We start from the raw sequence: 19,855 nt of genomic DNA, 5'->3' as shown, positions 1-19,855 counted from the left end.
CAGGTAGAGACCTGAACGAAATGAAAATATACTGCAATTAGACTAGGATTGATTAATAGACGGCCCTATATTAAACTATGCTTGACTAAGCTATACATAATTCACCAGCCGTGTTACTGAGCTCTGCTTTAGTATTGGACTGAAAATGGCTACAGGGTTTATGTAGTGCTAATTGTTCAGCAGGTGAGCGTCTGCGCTAACAACATTGTATTACCCTTCGGAACGCTGGAAATGAACTCAGACCACAAGAGTACAGGCTAGCTAACTAAAACCTTGTTGTAAACATATGAAGCGGGCAGCAATTAGGTCTAGCAATGCGAAAAACACATCACGGAGTTGAGGTCAAAGGCTACTGAACTTTAAATGTCAACAACAAATGTCCGTCGCTAAGCTAATTCTACGCTATTTATGTCAGAATGTAGTTGTGTTTGACAGCTGACTGATGCGTCAGGTAATTACGGAGGGGAACCACATCGCTAGTACCGTCTAACTACCGCGTCCTTCTGAATGTCAGGTTGAAGACCTCGTCGTACTGTCTACGATCATTGTGTTGAAGGACCTCCTGCAGACACTGCGTGTACGATGCGAGGGGCGCTAATTAAAAACACGTTTTCACGCTAACCTTTAAAACGCTAACCCCTGCTTTAATGGCCTTTAGATAACGTGGTACCTCTGCTATCAGGGCTGCACACCTATGTCGATCCTCACCTCACCTTTACATAGCTCTCTTTCAATTAGAGATAGCGATAGCAAGAGCGAAAGAGGGGGAGAGAGATGACTAGCGTCTCATTTTTATGTGAGCGGAGACTTGAGGGGAGCTGTCTATAGGCCCTTAATTTACGGTGGAGCAAAAGTGGCTAAGCAGATGGAGACAGATACAGTGGGACACGAACTTCTCATACACACACACACACACACACAGAAGCGCATGCAGCTTCTGTCGTAAATTATGCTGAGCAGAGGAGAATTTATGGGGCACAAATATCTCAGTACCAGCCTATCATTTCCTAAGCACTGTCAGTGTAATTCTTTCCTTGCCTGTCTAAACACACAGATAAAGCTGCTCTTGACTACAGCAGAGACTGAGAAGAGACAGATAGACATGGTTAGGGATGGGGAGGTGGCAGCGAGGGGAAAAAAAAATAACCATGTGGAGAGCCGGAGGAAGTGTCATATGTTCGCTAGTGTGTTAAAGAGGCCGTTTAAATTCAAATATCACATATGCAGCTGTGACGCATTAATGTCATCGTGTTTGTTTAAAGGAATATTCCGGGTTTCGTACGAGGAACGACAGCACTTGTGGCATAACGTTGGCTACAGCCAATTAATCCTACTCTTCTTTAGTAAGACACTTTCAATGGAAATGAATGGAGTCGATCTGTAAACGTTAAAATACACAATACTTTTAATGCTACAAGAGGTTACAATTTTGTAAATGTCATGAAAACAAATGTATAGCTTATATGATATATAACTAATATAAAATAAATAATGTACAAAAAAGGTTTGGGGTTAGTAATCATTTTCACTTTCGTTCAGCAATGATTATCAGAAATGACATTTATAATGACACAAAAGCATTTTAAATGTTCTATTAATTCAAGTTGAATTGAAAATAAAAATAATATTAAAATAATTGCATTTCACTATAAAATGAAATAGATAAAAAATAAATTAGGTTTCTTAACCACCAAATCAGCATGTTAGAATGCGACACTGACGACTTAAGTAATGGTTGCTAAAAATTCAGCTGTGCTATAAACGGAATGAATTACATTTCATAATCAACTAAAATATAAAATATTTATTTTAAATAGTTTACTGTAATTTATACATACTGTATTTTTGATTTATATATACTGTTTTACTGTATTTTTGATCACAATGCAGCCTCGGTGAGAATAAATTAATCAATGACCTGAAATCTTACAGACCCCAAACTTTTAAACAGTATAGTATAAGTGCTTTTATAAAATTATAAGCTTTACATTTACACTTTTAAGTATTTAAAAATTGCACCTATTCCATTGTAAATGCCACACAGTTATCTAGATCATGACCATTAGCCAAAAACTGAACCTAGTATAACCGAGAATGTGTATAAACGTACATAAAAAACTTTAGAAAGCAGGAAAGCAAGCAAACAAACAAAAAAGTGAAAAAGCAACTTTTAAGTATTCTTCTCATATGTACCAAAGACTCCACTGGTGCCAAAGGGTCCGTACACCCAATAAAAAGAGTCTCGATCAACAAACTAGGTACGGTTGAGAGAAAAGAGAATGTTTTGAACCAGTACAGCAAAGAAATAGCAAAGGAGATGAAGGGGCGGCATTATAAATTCAGCTCCAACTTTACAATGTGAGAGATATACTCCGGCTGAACCAGAGATTTCGGGGCTTATATAGAGGCTTAATGGGAAAGGTGGTCGGGTCTGGCGTATGGTGTGTGCCCTTTTGCTACCCTCGAAGTCCTGGCCATGAGCAGCGTGCAAAGTACATATACTTCGATAAAATGACATCCAATTTACCCAGCTATTCTCCCCTCGCTCGCAAAGGAGCTGAAGTACTTTGCGTGTCTGCTAAGGAAATGAAACTACCTCACACAGCTAATTAACTCGTCTTGGAGGAGCAACAGAAAGGAGGCTCCAGTTGGATCACCTCAAAAAGTCATTCAGTCGAGTTGATCTGGGGGAGGATGAACAGAACAGGCTGTCTGACTGAGAGTAGCGATGTCTGAGCTGCGTGAGTGATTTAAAAAAACATAAATAACACATAAAAAGGAGAATGAATGAGTGTGAAAACAGCACAAAAAATGCTTTTTTTTTTTTTTTTTTGTAAATGCACTATAGCAATGCTCAAATATCTTTTGGCATACATTAGACAAAAGTTAACATTTAAAAAATATTTTGGCGTACATAATATTGTTTAACAATATTCTACAATTTTAAACATTTATTTATTTTTTAAGCACTTTTACAGTAAACCTGCAAAATATAACACATACAAAATTGGCTTATTTAATTTTATCTACACATTTTACAAGTTTAGTGGGCCACTCCAGTCCCTTGAAATGTTCCCCGTTGTCCTTTCTCTGACTGTACAGTTCGCATAAATAAAAGACATCAGCAAGTGAAAAATGCTTTTAAAGACATACTTTTATATTTTATAAGAATTTGCACCGACATGACAGTTACATGTGAAACTAAACCACTTTGTAAGTTGTTCTTCGTGAGAACATCTGCTAAATGGCGTACATATAAATTATTTGTCATACATGCCTCCGCTGCACGGCCCATGCAGAGAATTTAGCCCTGAATAGGCGAATAACACCTAAAGTATATGGGCACAAATTTATCTGTGCAGCATATCGGCACTGATACACAGAAGACTTCAGGCTGAAGTATAGTTAGTTATCTAAGCATCACAGGGTCTTCAGAGATCTAGAAGACCCTGGAGGACCCAACCTTCCCATCATTCTCACCTCTTGAGGATAACCGTTGTGCAGAGCTAGTGGCGGCCCAGCGTGCATTGCAGCAAAGCACAGAAACATCAATACCGATGCACACTCTCAACACTGGGGCTTGTGGGAAACATCACACTATCTGCAGAGATCTAATGCAGACACGTTCACACACATGCCACAGCTCTGATGTTTCTCTCTTAATTCCACTCAAAGCAGACACAGCGACATGATGTTTTTGATTAGGTGTAGTTTTAAGACTTCTACGTATCAGATGAGAAATCAACCCCGAGGATTACATTTTTCGGAATTAAACCATATTTTATTTTATTTATTTTTAAACAGTTAGACATTTGTTACACATTTGTTGTCCTTGTTAGTCATGTTTCATCCACTTACTATTATAATAACAATAAATTATGTATAATTACATGCAGGTAACCCTAAGACAAAACCTAATTCTAACCCTAACCATATAGTAAGTACATGTAGTTAATTAATATTACTCAGTAGGAGTACATTAACCAAAGTTTCTCATGTCTATAAAAATGTGACTGATCATTTTTGAGTTTTAGCATATGATCTAAATATAAGTGAAAGAAAAACGGATATATACATATCATCAAATTATTATTTTTTAATTAATAACAATAATAATAATGGTATTTAATTAACTAAAATACTACTATAAATAACCCTTTAATAAACAGAGAAAGATACGTTTTGAGTGACTTCAGAGCTAAATCTGTAACAGGGCATTTCATGACTAAATATAAAGATGTTAAAACATTTATTAAATAGAGATATATAAAGCATAAAAGTCAAATGGTTAATCATCGGCTCAGAAAAAAAGAAGCTTCGAGTAAAATGACTAATTTCTCTTGTGCGCCCAATTATGGAGGAAGATAAATATGGGGATGGCTAAATAGATGCCGATGCGGTGGCCTAATAAATAACAATACAATGCATCATTAACACTAGGGCACAGTGAAGGAGAGGACTTTGGTGAATTAGCTGCATGAACTAAATAATGCAGTGCGGAAATTTCAAGAAACTTTTTTTGTTGATTGTGCTGATGTGTTATATAAAACCCAAGAAAATAATTACGCCTTTGATTAAATCACCAGCACAGACCACAAATACGTTAAAGAATTACTAATAAATTGACTGGAGTGCTGAAGTCATTGTGTTTTTAGAATCTGCAGGTTTTATTTCAGAAACTCCATGCCTGGAATTGATTAGCCTCATAACATGAATAATGTGATGATCCAAAACAATGACATGAAAAATCTGTCTGTCTTTCCTAACTGTTCCAGAATCCATAACTAATGCAGCACTAATACACACTTCATTTTTATGCATACGGATATATATTCCTTCAATTTAAGATGTGCAAGATTGAAGGGATGACAAGACAGAGACAAATGTTGGCACATCGCTGGTATTGTAATCAATAATTTAGTGGAGCTGATAGAAACGATATTTTAATGAGATCCACAGCACAGAAAACCTACGGAGAGCGATTTCATTTAGTATTAATATCAAAATGCTATGTTCACTTTACATCAATGCAGAGCAGCACTTGTCTGGGGAAAACACTCCCTCTGTTGTGTGTCTGTGTGTATATATACATAGAAGTTGAAATATGTGTGTGTGCACCACTGCGCTACGATGCTGTCAGATCACGTACCTATTTCCTTATAACCCTCCTAAAAACTGCTTTTTAATCTCAAGAGTATTTAGACTTTGATTTGATTAGTTAGTCGATGCTGTTGAGATGTCAGTTTCACCGGTCAAGACTTTTTTTTTCTTAAACACGTATGCGCAGATGAAGTCTATTTCTAGTGGGACTTATAATGAGTAAATACTAATTTTGTAGGCTGATATAAAACGGATTCTTGAATTTGAAAACGAAACACTTTTCAAGCACCAACGGCCGGCTCATTTATTTGATCTTACTCAGATGTGGTTTAAGAGTAGAAACAGGCTAACTACAATACCGTTAGCAAAACAATTACCTATTGATACGCAGTATTGATACAACTGGCTATACAGATTCATCCTCATTGCAGCTGTCGTTAATTTCCACTTACTGTTTCTAGACAAACCAGAAAGAGAACGAGACTGTTTGAAGCTGACATCTGCTTTAGTGCAATGGACATCAGCTGATCCGTATTCCCAGGGGTTTCGCTTCCATTTGCAACCCATTATATCATCGGCTATTGACAAGTGAGCGTATACCGAGTTACGCTCATAGCTAGAGTCTGAATGAGTCCGGAGAGCGCGCACACACGCGGTGAACGTGTGTTTCAAATATCTGATCATCGTTAGCAGGGGTTGGTGTCACTCAGCAGGAAGTCTTCAGGGGGGAACGAACTCTTCTGTGCAGCACAGAAAAAGAAACGGCTTCAACCACTCCCTACGTTTCTTTGACTCGCACTAGCCCACCCGTCCAATTATATCTCATTGTGGCTGAGCATTCACATCCCTCTCAATCCTCTCTCATTCATGGATTTCATTTTCCCACACCTTCCTCTTCCTCTCTTTAATGTTTCCATCCTTATTATTCCATCTACCTCTTCTCTGGCTGTTTTCAAAGCTGACTTTATTCCTCTCTGTAGCTCTAGACATGCGAGAGACCACCTGCAGCAGAGGAGGTGAAGCTTTTGTGCTGACAATTCAACATGTGAAATACACACAACATTTTTTTTTCCTTTACGTGTGTGTGCGTGTGTATTTTGGAGTTCTACTTGCAAAATGACTCCGACCACTGCTAGAAATGACTAAAAACTCACTGGAGAATAAGCTTCTAATATTCAGCTCCATGGCTCAGGAGAAAATCATACAATAGCGAGAATTGTTTAACTATCCTGAGCATGGGTAAAGATTTTCGGTCCTCTAGGGAAGGAGAGGTGCTTGCACAAGCAGATTTACTGCTCCGTATTGACTCAAGACTTGAGAACCAGCCTCTGCCGCAATAAAAGGAGAGGGAGGGAATCTTATCCAGCCAAATTTAAATTAAATGTAGATAGAGGTCACGTTTGCTAAAAAAAAAAAAAAGAGAACATAATGTAATGGAGAATATATATTTTTTTTTCACATCTGTGAGAATCCTTTTTTTTAAATGCTCACTTGACATCACTGTCTGACAATCCTTTTTTATTCTCAACACCAGACTGCATCAAACAACAGTGGTTTGATGTTTAAATGAGGTTACAGATCAAGCTACTGAACTAGAAACACGTTCTGCCTCTGCAATTGTTTTGTTCTGCAACTCCACGCATTATGAGAAAACACACTGTTTGCTAAAAAAGAACCTGCATCACAACCTGCATGACGCTACGGCTCAAACTTTTGCTATTAAATAGAAAACAAAAGCAGTGTGGATCCCTAGTTAATTCCTAATCCAATGGAAACAGACGGTAATGCAGCTAAACAGCATTTGCCAGCACTAGTGTATGCAGTCAGCGGCAATCACACACACACATTAACTTCACAGGCAAAACTAATTGTGTTTTCACATGCTTGCAGACATTAAAATGTCTTTAAGTGAAATGTATGACAGACATATGAAAATGGAAGTGTGTCTAATTGCATCCACATTTTAAATTACAATTTTAGTAAAGATACATTAGTCTTTTGGGTAACTGTAAAATGAGCAAGTTTACTTTTTGTAAAACACACTTTCCTTTCACTATATTGTTTTTGAAGCACACAAAGCTGTTTCCTTTTACTATTTTCCTTTTTCGGGCATAGACTGCAGTCTAAGATGAGACACAGGTAAGGAATTCGACAAGGAAAAAAAAAAAAACGCGAAGAAACAAATCTCATTACGAATCACAATCTACTAGATGTGACGTGCCGTGTGTGGCTACCATTTCAGCAGGTGAATAAAAGCAAAGAAAGGCAAAAGGAATAACGAATGGGATCCTGTAGAATCCCTTAGGGTGTGATAACTCTTCCTGAATCTGTCTGTATTATTTGGAAGTGAGTCATACTAAATTTGATAGATGAGAACAAGTCCGCGTTTCCTTTTTTTATTTTTTAAACTCTCACAGCAACTGACTTCAGAAAAAAAAAAAAATTGAAATCGCTGTAAAAAAAAAAATAACAATATTGGAACCGAAACAAACCCCTGTTAGCACCTCAAATGCAACAAGCCCAATATGATAGATATTTAAGAGACGTTTCTCACAGCTAATCAATCACGGGTGTACACAAAAACAAGCCTTGACATCTTGTCGATGACATCTGTTCAAAATCAGATGAGGAATTATGAGGACGCTCAAACGCGCAAGCATTTACAGGATGGATTCATAAATGCGCCTTATTTGTATGCACAGATACACATGTACACACACAGCAAACGGCGGGGACAGCAGAGGCCCGGACAGCTGGTGTTGTGTGTGTGTTTGCCGGGACAGCGACTGTTAAGGTGATGAGTGAGGAGCGATTTGGTAGCAGCATGAGGCAGGTTATCTCTCAACAGCCTTATCATTCTTTATATCTGAGCAATAACACACCGTCTAGAGGAAAGCAGCAGCCTGCCATCGCACATGCCGCACGTAGTAATGCACACGCGCGGCCAAAAACAATCACAGCAGCCCCTCACGTGCCCCACAATTTCCAAGCACCTTCAGAAAAGTCAGCCAACCCCCATTTACTAGAACGGACTAATTCAGTGACATCTGTCTACATTCGGCCGGTGAGTAGCTCACAAAAAGACAGATTCACACAACTTCTGAAACAGAAAGCACTGAACGCAATAAAACAAGAACGCATCTGATTCGGTTAAACTAAATTACAGTCCTGGGTTTTTGAAAACCTTTTGTTGAAATGTTGTGACTTCTTGAATGAAACACAGTTTGAACGGAGGAAGTGATGTGTGATTGACTCCGGATACAAATGGGATGTTATATATGAAAAAGAACACCCCGTCCCACACACATATATAAAATAAAATAATTAAAATAGACTTGTTTTATGAAAACAATTGTTAAAATAAAAAAAACACTGCTAATTATATATATATATAAAAAAGACAATAAACAGAAACAAGCAAAAAAAAAAAGTTAATATAGTGTATGGAATAACTATAGGATAAAAGCAAAACTGACACTGCAAAAACTCACAGCATGAATGAAAAGATGGGAAGAGAGAAGGATGACCCCTGCCGAGGGTTTTGAGGGAGGAGGGATATGAGGAGGAGGGGGTGAACACAATGCTAGCACGTGTCACCCCAAAGTAGCAGAGGAAGGAAGAGCGAGCGCAAGACGGAGGGATTAGGATTGCCTTACCTCGGGTAGGTAGAGGAACGCAGGGGGACACTGGAGAGAGTGAGTTAGCATCCCTGAGCCGGAGAGCAGAAGACAGCCTGTGTTGGCCATTGAGCACAGCATGTGGTAGCGGGACGTTTTGCGCATTAAGCTGGGAGATCCTCTCTCTCTATCTCTCCCTCTCTCTATTTCTCTCTCTCTCTCTCTGAAACCCTCACTCTGCCTCTACTCCTTCTTCTTTGTTTTGTGCAGAAGTCTTTTTGATTCTATCTGTTTCTCTTTTTTGCCTGCTCTTTCTCTGGACAGTTTCTTTTCTCAGCTGTTCTGGAGGTGGGCTGAGCGCGGGCGTGCGAGTCGTCTGAATGGTCCTGGGCCCTCTGTCATCAAGGCTCAGCTGCGCACTTTCACTTACACTCTTACACACGCACACACACATACGGAAGCCAATGTGAGCCCTCGGAGAGAGAAAAGGGGAGGTTCTGCTAGAGCGAGGGAGAGTAGGAGGTGGGGAGGAGGAGGATGGGAGAGATGCTGAGAGGGAGGAGGCAGGAGTTCCCGGGGGTATTCAAAGATCAAACAGAGCCACTGTAGAAAATGAAGGGGATGTATAATGACATCACAACAGCTGATCTCGGCCATTAATTGCAGATCTCCACAGCCGGGCACGCCGCTTTCTGCTCGTGTAATGGAGGAGACGGCTCGCAAAACATTTGATTTGTTTTTGATTATCTTTTCAATTAATTATTCACTCTTATCATCAGACTTCCTGTAAGGAATAAAGGTAATGACCCCTGGGTATTCGACTTGCATTTAGTAACAATTCTAAATAAACAATTCCTCAATAATTCAAGGTTAACAAGGGTGATGGCCACCAAAGCCAAAGTCTTGTTCCAAGGCTGGACTGGGATATGTACAGGGTTCATTTAGGGTCTTTGGGGGGTTGATCTATTTCTCTTTGGATGCAGACACACCAGATGTGCCCCCATTATGGGGGATCACACCCCCACCGACACACCGAAACTACAGCCGCAAAACATAACAACACAACCCATCCAACAACATCCTTTGGTGGACCTTTATTGGTTTTAATAGGATATATTTTTTTTTTAATCATTAAAAAATATAGTGTTTAGAGTGATGTACAAAAGAGGGAAAAAAACATAGGTTTTTTTTTTTTTTTTGGCACTGGGAGGAACAAATGCGCATAGCTTCACTTTTGATTATTGTTTTGATTTTAACACAAAAAACTTTGACCTTACATTGAATCCTGATTAATTGATCTCTCAGGTAAGAGTTATAATGTCTGGTTTGTACAGTAAGTCTGCTTTATGGTTTTCTCAATAATTAAATTGTAAATTATGGTCTAAGTGCTGTAAATTTCAGCTGAATGCAAAACTTTTCGCAGCACAAATAACTGATTATGATTTAACATAGAATCTAGTATGTATTGAATTACCTAGTGCTATTTAACATTACTTAAAATACTAACAAAAATGTTGTAATGTAAAATAATAACAACATAATAATTTCCAGAAGTAAACATAATTTTTCTTTAATTAATTACTTTTACAATCCATTATGCCAACTTAATCTCTTTCCACAAAAGAAACAATAACAATCACATAAATCAAATGTTTAATAAATGTATCAGTTCACACAATTAGCTAAAATAATATTCCAGTCAAATGAGAGCTATTTGAGAGATTAATAGGATTTCTTTTTTATTACTTGAGAGTTGTTTGCTGACAAATCATCATAGTCTGTAAACGACAGTTCAGTCCAATTATAGAATTGTTTTGAACTAAATGTCATTTTTTTTTTATAATTTACTAAATTAAAAGCCATCATGCCAACTTCACCCCATCCACAAAATAAACCATTACAGCTACACAAAACACATTTTTACCAAATTTATGTCTACCTAACAGTACACATATTCTGCAAAATTATTATTATTATTAATATTATTATTATTATATTAGAGCATTATTTTTTTGTCAAATTAATGTAGTCAGCAAATGACATGTACATTTGTACAATTATAATTTTAGCAAGGGATCTATATCTTGATGTGTAAGCAAAATTAAACAGACATGCCAGGGTTCAAAATGAAAACGTTCCTTCATTTTATACTGATGAAAATTCTTAGATATTAAGCCCCTCACTAATGACTCCCACTCTCTTTTGTCACGTAAGCATGTAGCAGATGCAGTCATCTTTTCCAGAACGCATGGTAAGTGTGGGTGAAATTGTGCATACTCTCATGAAAAAACCTCTAAACTCATTTTTATAGTTTAAATTAGATGTGATCACATAGTTTCACTGACATTTTGCCAATTTAAGGTGCAGAAACGAATCTTTGCGGCTCCTTTTAATTCTGCTCTTTTGTCTTGCTGTCACTACCTTGTTAACAGTGCTAATAGAAACTGATGAGACATTAGCTGTAATGAGCTGAGTGAGCTAAAGAAATAAAGATGAGTTCACTAGACAGTCATTTTTACTAGAGCTAACTCTGACCAAAATACTGGTGGACAACCACAAACACTCATTAGTATTAAAGGTCTCTATGTCCATTTCTAGTCCACACTCATAATGGTTACAGGAGTCTAATACAATGAGAGACACTGTTAGTAATAGATACAACTCAAATAAAACCTTCTTGACAGTAGCTAAACTGTTGCTCACCTTTTGACATTATGATTCTTTACATGCTGCATGTCTGAAAAAATACATTGCAATATTTGCCAACAAAGAACACACTGCTGAATTGATCTCCACACATGATGGATACACATACTCAAGAAAACTGAAGTAAAACCTGAATATGTTATAGCATGGATTTTTCACACTGCCGTTTCTACAAGCTCCATTTGCAGCCGTATAGACACTCAATCAGCGGGGACAACTGTAAGATCCCTGTTGGCACAGAAACATCAGTGCGGATGAGCGTAATGACATAAGATTTCAGACTGTATCAATCAAACCACACACCGCTACTTCAAAGCCATTCAGGTGCTGTGACTACTCTAAAACACACCCCTCCACCAGTTACAACAAATCACTTGCAATCACAGAAAGTAGATTGTGGATGTGAGCCAGGATGGGTTATGCGTTCCAATTGGATTTTTCCTCTTATTTATGGATTCATACATCCCACAGAAAAAAAAAAACAAAAAAAAAAACAAAAAAACAAATGTCAACTTTTTAAAAGGATATTTCACCCCAAAATGAATTCTGTCATCATCTACTCACCCTCAAACCTGTATATTCCAACAACATCGGACCCCATTGACTTTCATTGTATGGACATAGAAGAGGAAAAATTTAAAAATATCTTCTTTGGTTCTCCACTGAAAAAAAAAAAAAAACCTGACATTTTCACTTTTGGATGAACTTATCCTTCCGCAGGATCCGTGTCTCAGTGTGCCTCAATTCAAAAGTCTACAACAAAAACACTTTCAAACATTTCTCGTCAAATTCATCCAAGTTTAAAAGATGTGCCATCATATCTACTCTCATAGCTCGTCTTTTATTGTCTTACAACAAGTGTCTCATTTGCTTCTGATTTAATTTCTCTTCATAAAAAAACATCCGAAACAAAGCTGATATTCAAATCAAACATAACCGAGATTTCCTATAAGCCTGCTAGACTATAAAAGAGCAACGCCTAAGCAATACCCTCCCCCCCCCCCTCCCACCCCACCCCCGAGATGCGTTTTGGCAGATTTCCTCAGATAAAATCTTCATAATCAATTATTTAGCATACATATATGTCGATCAATGGCGCGTGTTAGCCGTACCCTTGCAATTTTCATGTTCTCCTGTGCAAATGAGGACAGTGGTGTTTTATCATGTCTGTCATGTCATTTATCATCTCTGTAAAGATGCCTCTTCGAAGTTCACCGGGAAGTCTGAGATTTTTCCGACTTTTATTTTTTTCCGACTCATCCTTATGAGAACTTAAATGCCCTGTGACATTGAGAACTTCAAAGCAGCACTGCTGTAACTTCAAAGATGGTTTGAACTCTTTTTTCTAGCCTTCCTGTGACAGAGAACGTCTTGTTTATTGACACAATGCAGAAAGCCCAGCACGAGAGATGGGATTGGGGGTTTGGGGCGGCAACGGGGCAAGAAGGTGGTAGCAAGTACAGCGTCGAGGGATGGAGGGGATGAGAGTGGGAGGTGGAAGAGCATGTCTGATGCATTCAAAACACAAATGGTCATGAAAAGCTATCGAGTCCCAGCGAGCTCCGGACGCACGTAAAACAAGGGCATGCAAAAAAGCCAGTGGTTGTCTATTGGAAAGTGACTTTCACATGCGTCGTCCCTGGCTGGTAGAGGCGCTGTTTGAAATGGGAAATCAAAGGGGTTGAATCCTGACAGGGGGCTGCCACATTAGGCATTCTTCTACCCTCGTCCCCTAAGGTGCTTATACTTCTGCAAAGTGGAACAATAGCAAAGAAGAAAGTCAAAAGTGTCTCCTCAGTCTTAAGGTGATTGCACAGCTTATATTTCTGACAAAATCTGACCGAACTACGAATGACAAACTGCTGTCTGATTTTAACGTAGATTATAGAGTGTCCATGTTCAAATGTGTAATCACCCATCAATGACAATCTCTGGCACAACAAACATCCCCTATAACATCCCTGGAGGCTGAAAAAAAAACATATACACTTTAAAAATCTGTAAAACAAAATAGGGCACAAAGCACTGTATTAATTTAAAGATTTAAAAAAATAAATAATAAGAATTAACAGGTGTCTACCTGTATTTTAATGTTAACGGAAATGTCCTTAAAAATAATGGATAATGTCCTGGCAGAAAAGCAACATTTCCCTTTTTTATATTTCTTTTATTAATATATTTTCTGAAATTTCTATACAGTGTATGTTTATGTGTATGTGTGTGTACAGTATTGACATACACACACACACACACACACAAAAGTGGGTTCTTCCTATAGGCGTAATGGTATTTATACTGTAGAGACTGTATATTCTATGGCCCTTCACCAATCCTACACCTAACCCTAACCCTCACAGGAAACTTTGTGCATTTTTACTTTCTCAAAAAAAACCAAAAAAAAAAAAACCTTTATAAGCATTTTGAAAAATGGGGACATGGGTTATGTCCTCAAAACTCACCCTCTCCTTGTAATACCTGTGTCATACCCATGTCATTATACAGAGTTGTGTCCTGATATTTCACAAAAACATGCCCACACACACACACAAACACGTGTACATATAGGTAAATATGTTTTATTTTCATAACAGAAAAGGTACCAGTAATTTTCTGACAAGAAATACTAAATGTATTCTTAAAAACCTTTTTAAAAATGCATTGGTTTAAAATGATTGTAAAGACAGGAAGGTTCCCCTAATTGAAGAATCACTCAATGACATGATGTAAAAGAAAAGCTGAATCAGTTGTTTTAACAAGTTCACTGAAACTGTTTAAAAGCAGTGATTCACAGAAATGAGTCAGACCTCCCATTACTAGTAGGAAACAGAATCCTGTTCATTCATGTTTGTGTATCCAATAGAATTAGAGTGTGGTTTAAAACCAGCAAAACACCATGAATCAGCTTCACAGTTTCACCATTTTTCCCTCTCTTACTTCATTGAGTTTCAATAGCAGCCAGTTCACATAGAGGTCATGAGCATTGCATAAGGCAATGGCTGTCCAACCACATTACCTGCAACAGTCCAAACAAAGCTGAAAATCTTGCAGGGTGACGCACTAATCTGCCGTTTCACTGCAACATGAGAAAGCACCGTGTTTTGCACTGGGGGAAGCTTCATCATATACAACAAACCATTACATAGCTGTAGCTTATGACTACCTGAGGCTCGCTAGTCAAGAATGCTGGGTACTTATTGTCTCACATCTTGCTGAACAGCAGTGGGGGTCCACAATGAATAAACCTCTGGCATGATGATTGAGAGCATGTGCTTATTTTTTCATTTCACTGCACGAAATTGAATTTGACTTCACACTGCGCCATATTGCATTAGCTCAAAGGGTAACTTGTGATTACCCATAGTACAATGGGTTTATTAGGGCATAATTGAAAATATAATTGTAAGTAAATTAGCTCACTATTGTGCGAGTGTATTTTGAAGCGATTAGAGCTGAGAGGGGCTGTGCAATGAGTCGAAATGAAGGAGCTAATTATTGATTTGGGAAACCGGGAAGGCATTTGCCACTTCCGATGTGAACCTGGGTAGCAGAAACGGAGAAACTATTGTTTTGTTTATTTTTGTTTTGTTAATTGGTTTTGTTTCACTCTGTGAAGTAGCTAGAAGCATTGGTAAATTAGACAGAATATTTACAGTAACACTTTACAATAAGGTCCTGTAAGGTAATACAAAAGCTAATATGAGATAACGCTGAATGATATTTTAACAACATTTATTAATCTTGGATATTGGTTGGGGCTGGTAAGATTTATTTGTCTTAATAAGATTTTTTTATCTCTTATGGTCAGCAAGGCTGCATTTATAAAAAAAAAAGTAAAGGTAATATTGTAAAATATTTTTCCAATTTAATTTAATTATGTTCTATTTTAATATACATAAAATGTGAGGACAAAACTGTTAGTTCAGCAGCCATTATTTCAGTATTTAGTGTCACATGTTTCTTATCACAGTTGAAAGCTAGGAGTATCTTAAAATTAGACACAATATTTACAGTAACACTTTACAATAAAGTCATGTAAGGTAATACTACAACTTATGTGAAATAACACTGAACAATAGGTTAACAGCATATATTAATCTAGGATATTGGTTGAGGCTGGTAAGATGTATTTGACTGTAATGATGTCTTTTAATAATATATTATTGTTTCTTATCCTCACCAAGTCTGCATTTATTTGAAATATATATATATATATATATATTGGGGGTGTAACGGTACGCAAAAATCACGGTTCAGTACGTACCTCGGTTTTAAAGGCACGGTTCGGTTCATTTTCGGTACAGTAAGGGAAAGAAATGCAAACATTAAACTGAAGGTTGTTTATTACTATACACTTTTTTTATATACTTTTTAATAAAATATATATATATATATATATATATAACAAAAAAAGAATAAGAAATAAAATGCTGCTGCAAAGTTATCCACTAAATAAAATACTCTCAGTCTCAAACCAATATCATATAATAAAATATAATGAAAATTTAAATAAATAACTATGATTACAGTGCAGCATTACCAATCCCAGCTTGTAGGCCTGCTTCACCAGGCTCTTGTCTTCATGACATCAATATCCCAATATCTATACTTCATGTTGTGCATAAATATAAAGCCTACTGATAAAGGACACCGTCAACAGTATTGACGGCAAAATAGACTACGTATGTTTGACAGGTGCAATATTTGAAAATCAATAATTATTCTTTTTTTTTTTATTACATTTATATCTGAATGTCAACCTATAGACTTTCAAACATCACAGTCTCATGAATTAATATTTATTTGTGTACAAAATGACATATAACATATTTCCCTGTTCTATTTTGCCTGGAAACTCTTCCAACACGCTTGAGCGTCGCGTGAAAAATAGGCGTCGGTTCTATTTCTAGTATGCACACGTTTTCCGCGCGGCTCAAGCAGCGCCTGAGATGCGCGTCTCAACGCAGGCAGCCTGCAAACTCTAACCTGTTAACATGGGAGCCCCACGCAGCTGAGACGCTTGCGCCACGCATCCAAGTGTGTCGCTGGCATTAGAATCAGCTGCAGGGCGGGATTTGTGCTGAACGCGGAGATTTCCGCCACTTAATATGTTCGTTTGGAAACACGGAAATGTACTTATTTTCCACGCACAAAATATTGCATTCCGTCATTCGGTACACACGTGCACCGAACCGAAAGCCCTGTACCGAAACAGTCCAGTACGAATACACGTACCGTTACACCCCTAATATATAAATATATATATATATATATATATATATATATATATATATATATATATATATATATATATATATATATAAAGAAAGAAAAAGGCAAGGTAGGTATATTAAAATATAAAAATTTTAAATTGTGTAAATTTATGTTTTATTTTAATATACTTTTTTAAATATAATTTTCAGCAGCTATTATTTCAGTATTAAGTGTCACATGTTTATTATCACATGTTTTGCTGCTTAAACCTTTTGTGTGAACTATCATACATGCATTTTTTAGGGGATGAATAAGTTAATGAATAAATAGTTCAAAAGTAGAGAAAGTTAAAAGGAAGATAATTTATTAGATTTTTATTATTATTTTTTTTTGTAACAATGTAAATGTAGAACGTTGAAATACATTTTTGTATCATTGTATAACTGGAACATATTAAGCATGAAAAATAAACAGGTTTTAAAAAAGTATTTTTTTTTACGATGCAATAAATACAAATGTACTGGGAAAAAAAATTCCAGTCATTCAAAAATAATGTTTAATGTTTACCTGCATTACTCTGTGAATGACAGGTTTTCATATACGTATTTAGCCAACCACAGAAATCAGTTTTATTGTAATGTCACCCACTGTATTATAGGAAAGGTTGAGCCTGAGAGAGAATGTCTACATTTTTAATACCATATGACCATAGAATGAGTGAGAGCATGAAACATGTCCCTCAGGCATTAATCTCAATGTAAAGGTGTGAAGTTTCCAGGTTTAAGACTCCAGCACTGCCAGAATAGGATTAGGGGACAATAGAGCACCTGAGGGACAGGGCAGTATGGGCCAGCATACCCAGGGTGAATTACTCTAATATTTCTAAATAACATCATTTCCCACAGTGCTCTCTGTCACCCCCTCACCTGAAATATTGGTGTGGCTTGCTGATGGCAATAGGACTGCAAAATCCAAGAGTAGCACCCATAAACAGAGTCCATGGCACATGCCACTATTTCTCATCTCTCTTTCTCTCTCTCTCTCTTTCGCTCTCTCTCTTCCATACTGCCTTACAGGCCCAGGGGCCTCCCGACCCTTTTAATGTTGAGCAAATCTGTTCAAAGTTCATCCATCATTCGGGCAGCGCACTGAGACAGCGCTCCATCGGCCTCCTCTGCTGCTCCATCATACTCTCCATCACACAGTCTTTTCTTTTCTCCTCGACCTCCAAAAAAAAAAAAAAAAAACTTCACAGACTCTACATGCCTTTGAGGTGAGGAAAGGGAACGGGCAAACAGCACAGCCTATGTGCGCGTACAATACCTTAACACCTAGAGTCTAAAGCGACTACTCCACCTCGGGATTCGTTCTGAAGACGTACAGTAGAGTCTTCTGACGTCATGTGGAAATGCAATTCACCAAAGCAATCTGGCTTGTTCTGGTTTACTTCTCTCTGACGCCGAGGTACAATATATGCCTGATGAAATTTAAGCTCACCTCCACCGGAATTTGCATTTCTGTGGAACAAATGTGTGTGATTTATTGAGGCTGCGGCGTACCGAGGGAAACTCGCTTGGCAGAAACGCTGTTTCAATTGCAAGATCGCAAAGGGAAAACCCCCCGCTTTGGTTAAATTGTCAATACATCTCAAGATGGTTGCAAAGTGCACCCAAGAGCATTATGGTGTTTGCATCAGTGCCTAACAGTTTTTACATTATACAATACAATTCCTAAATTATATTCACGTAGTATCTGACTTTTACAATGGTTTCCCCCCCATGTTCGAAGTATAAAATTCATCTTCTGCTCTCATAGACATAAATGTAAATCCATAAAAGTGTCCATGTTTCAAATATAATTTTGTGAAAATAAGACGTCAAAATATGGGTAAAATAATAAATGTTGTCATTCAATGTGACACAGATAAATTTAAGCACAAATGAGACAACATACTTTTTCTGACCTGTTATTACTAAAATATATAAAAGAGTAAGTGATCATGCCAAATTTTATTATATTTTGAATGATTAAAAACTTCTTGTCGACATATGGGTAAAACCTAGTGGTTTAAAGGATAGTGGCAAAGATTTAACATAACTATTATTTAGTATTTTGGGTATTTTTGTTGTTATACTGAATTATTATTATTATTATTTTCCGCAAATCATAGCAAAAATGTGTGATAGTCATTATTTTCCACTCTAAAAATTAATTTTTTAATTAAACGGGACACATTGTAATGTATGAAAAATAAAGCTGTATTGAACTTATTGTTTTGATGTTTGAAAACCCCTTTTTCCTCTTTGATCCATACATTAAACAAATTTTCACATTGTACAGTATTCTTATTGGTGAACATAAATGCTGTTTCCATGAATTTATTTTAATTGAATTGCATGTACTTTTTGATAGGAAAACGTGTTAAAGCTTTAATATAAAATGCCTACAGGAAATCAGAGCAACATGCACAGAGAGATAAGGGTGACAATAAGAGATTCATTTGTAAATCACTATTAGTGACTATTATTATTATTATATGAGTCTCTGAGATCCTCTGATAGCTGTTCTCTGAGGTTGTAAAAAATATGAAATTATGGAAACTGAGTGAAAAAGAAAAGGAATTGAACAGATTCAGTATCAGGTGGAAATGAAGAGAGAGCGAGAGAGAGAGAGAGAGAGAGAGAGAGAGAGATGGAGATGGAGTGAGAGAGGAAGAGCGAGAGCAAGAGCGAGCACCCAGATGGAAACAACGCACCTTGGCCTGCCTGACACAGCCCTATTACCATAAACTTCATTTTTCTCCCTGAACACTCAGTAAATAAGAGCGGGAATAAGTGAACAAGCCCATCCGGCGTTTCGAGGAGAAAATGGGAAGAGAGGAGGAGGAGAGGAGGAACGGGGGAGCTGCTGAAGGACTCCGACACAGAGGAGATGCCTCGTACAATCGAGCAGCTCTATAATATCAATCAAGCATGACACGTAAATTTTCTTTCTCGTGCTCGTGTTGATTTATCCTTAGCCTCGCAGGTAATTCAGCTTCCCCCCAGAGACCACGCACACTCGGTCTGTTCATATACTTCTTTTAGAAACCCCTTTCTCAATTTACATATGAAAAAAAAAGACTTAAAATAAGTGTTAGGTTTCAATCGCTTCTCTCGCCTCATAGTGGTTTACAAAAGCTACGTTATCGGAGGAAACAAAAAGAAAACAAAAGTTGCGAA

The 19,855-nt window shown here is 37.3% G+C and overlaps 1 protein-coding gene across 7 annotated transcripts in view; it reads right to left on the bottom strand.

Annotated features, from left to right (window-relative positions):
• LOC113111617 (RNA binding protein fox-1 homolog 3-like) overlaps positions 1-19,855 on the bottom strand; it is a 384,232-nt gene that overhangs the window by 98,182 nt on the left and 266,195 nt on the right. Inside the window, exon 1 of one of the 7 annotated variants that reach the window (XM_026276553.1) lies at positions 8,757-9,224. The exons of the other annotated variants lie outside the window; for them this stretch is intronic. Coding sequence (XP_026132338.1) covers positions 8,757-8,882 — 126 coding nt within the window. The 5' untranslated portion in view covers positions 8,883-9,224. Of the gene's footprint in view, positions 1-8,756; positions 9,225-19,855 lie in introns of those variants that run through there. 7 annotated transcript variants of the gene reach the window in all.

This window comes from Carassius auratus, chromosome 12 (assembly GCF_003368295.1).
Source record: "Carassius auratus strain Wakin chromosome 12, ASM336829v1, whole genome shotgun sequence".
Classification (NCBI taxonomy): domain Eukaryota; kingdom Metazoa; phylum Chordata; class Actinopteri; order Cypriniformes; family Cyprinidae; genus Carassius; species Carassius auratus.
The sequence above is the reverse complement of the archived record's forward strand: the minus strand, read 5'-3'. Positions and strand labels throughout refer to the sequence as shown.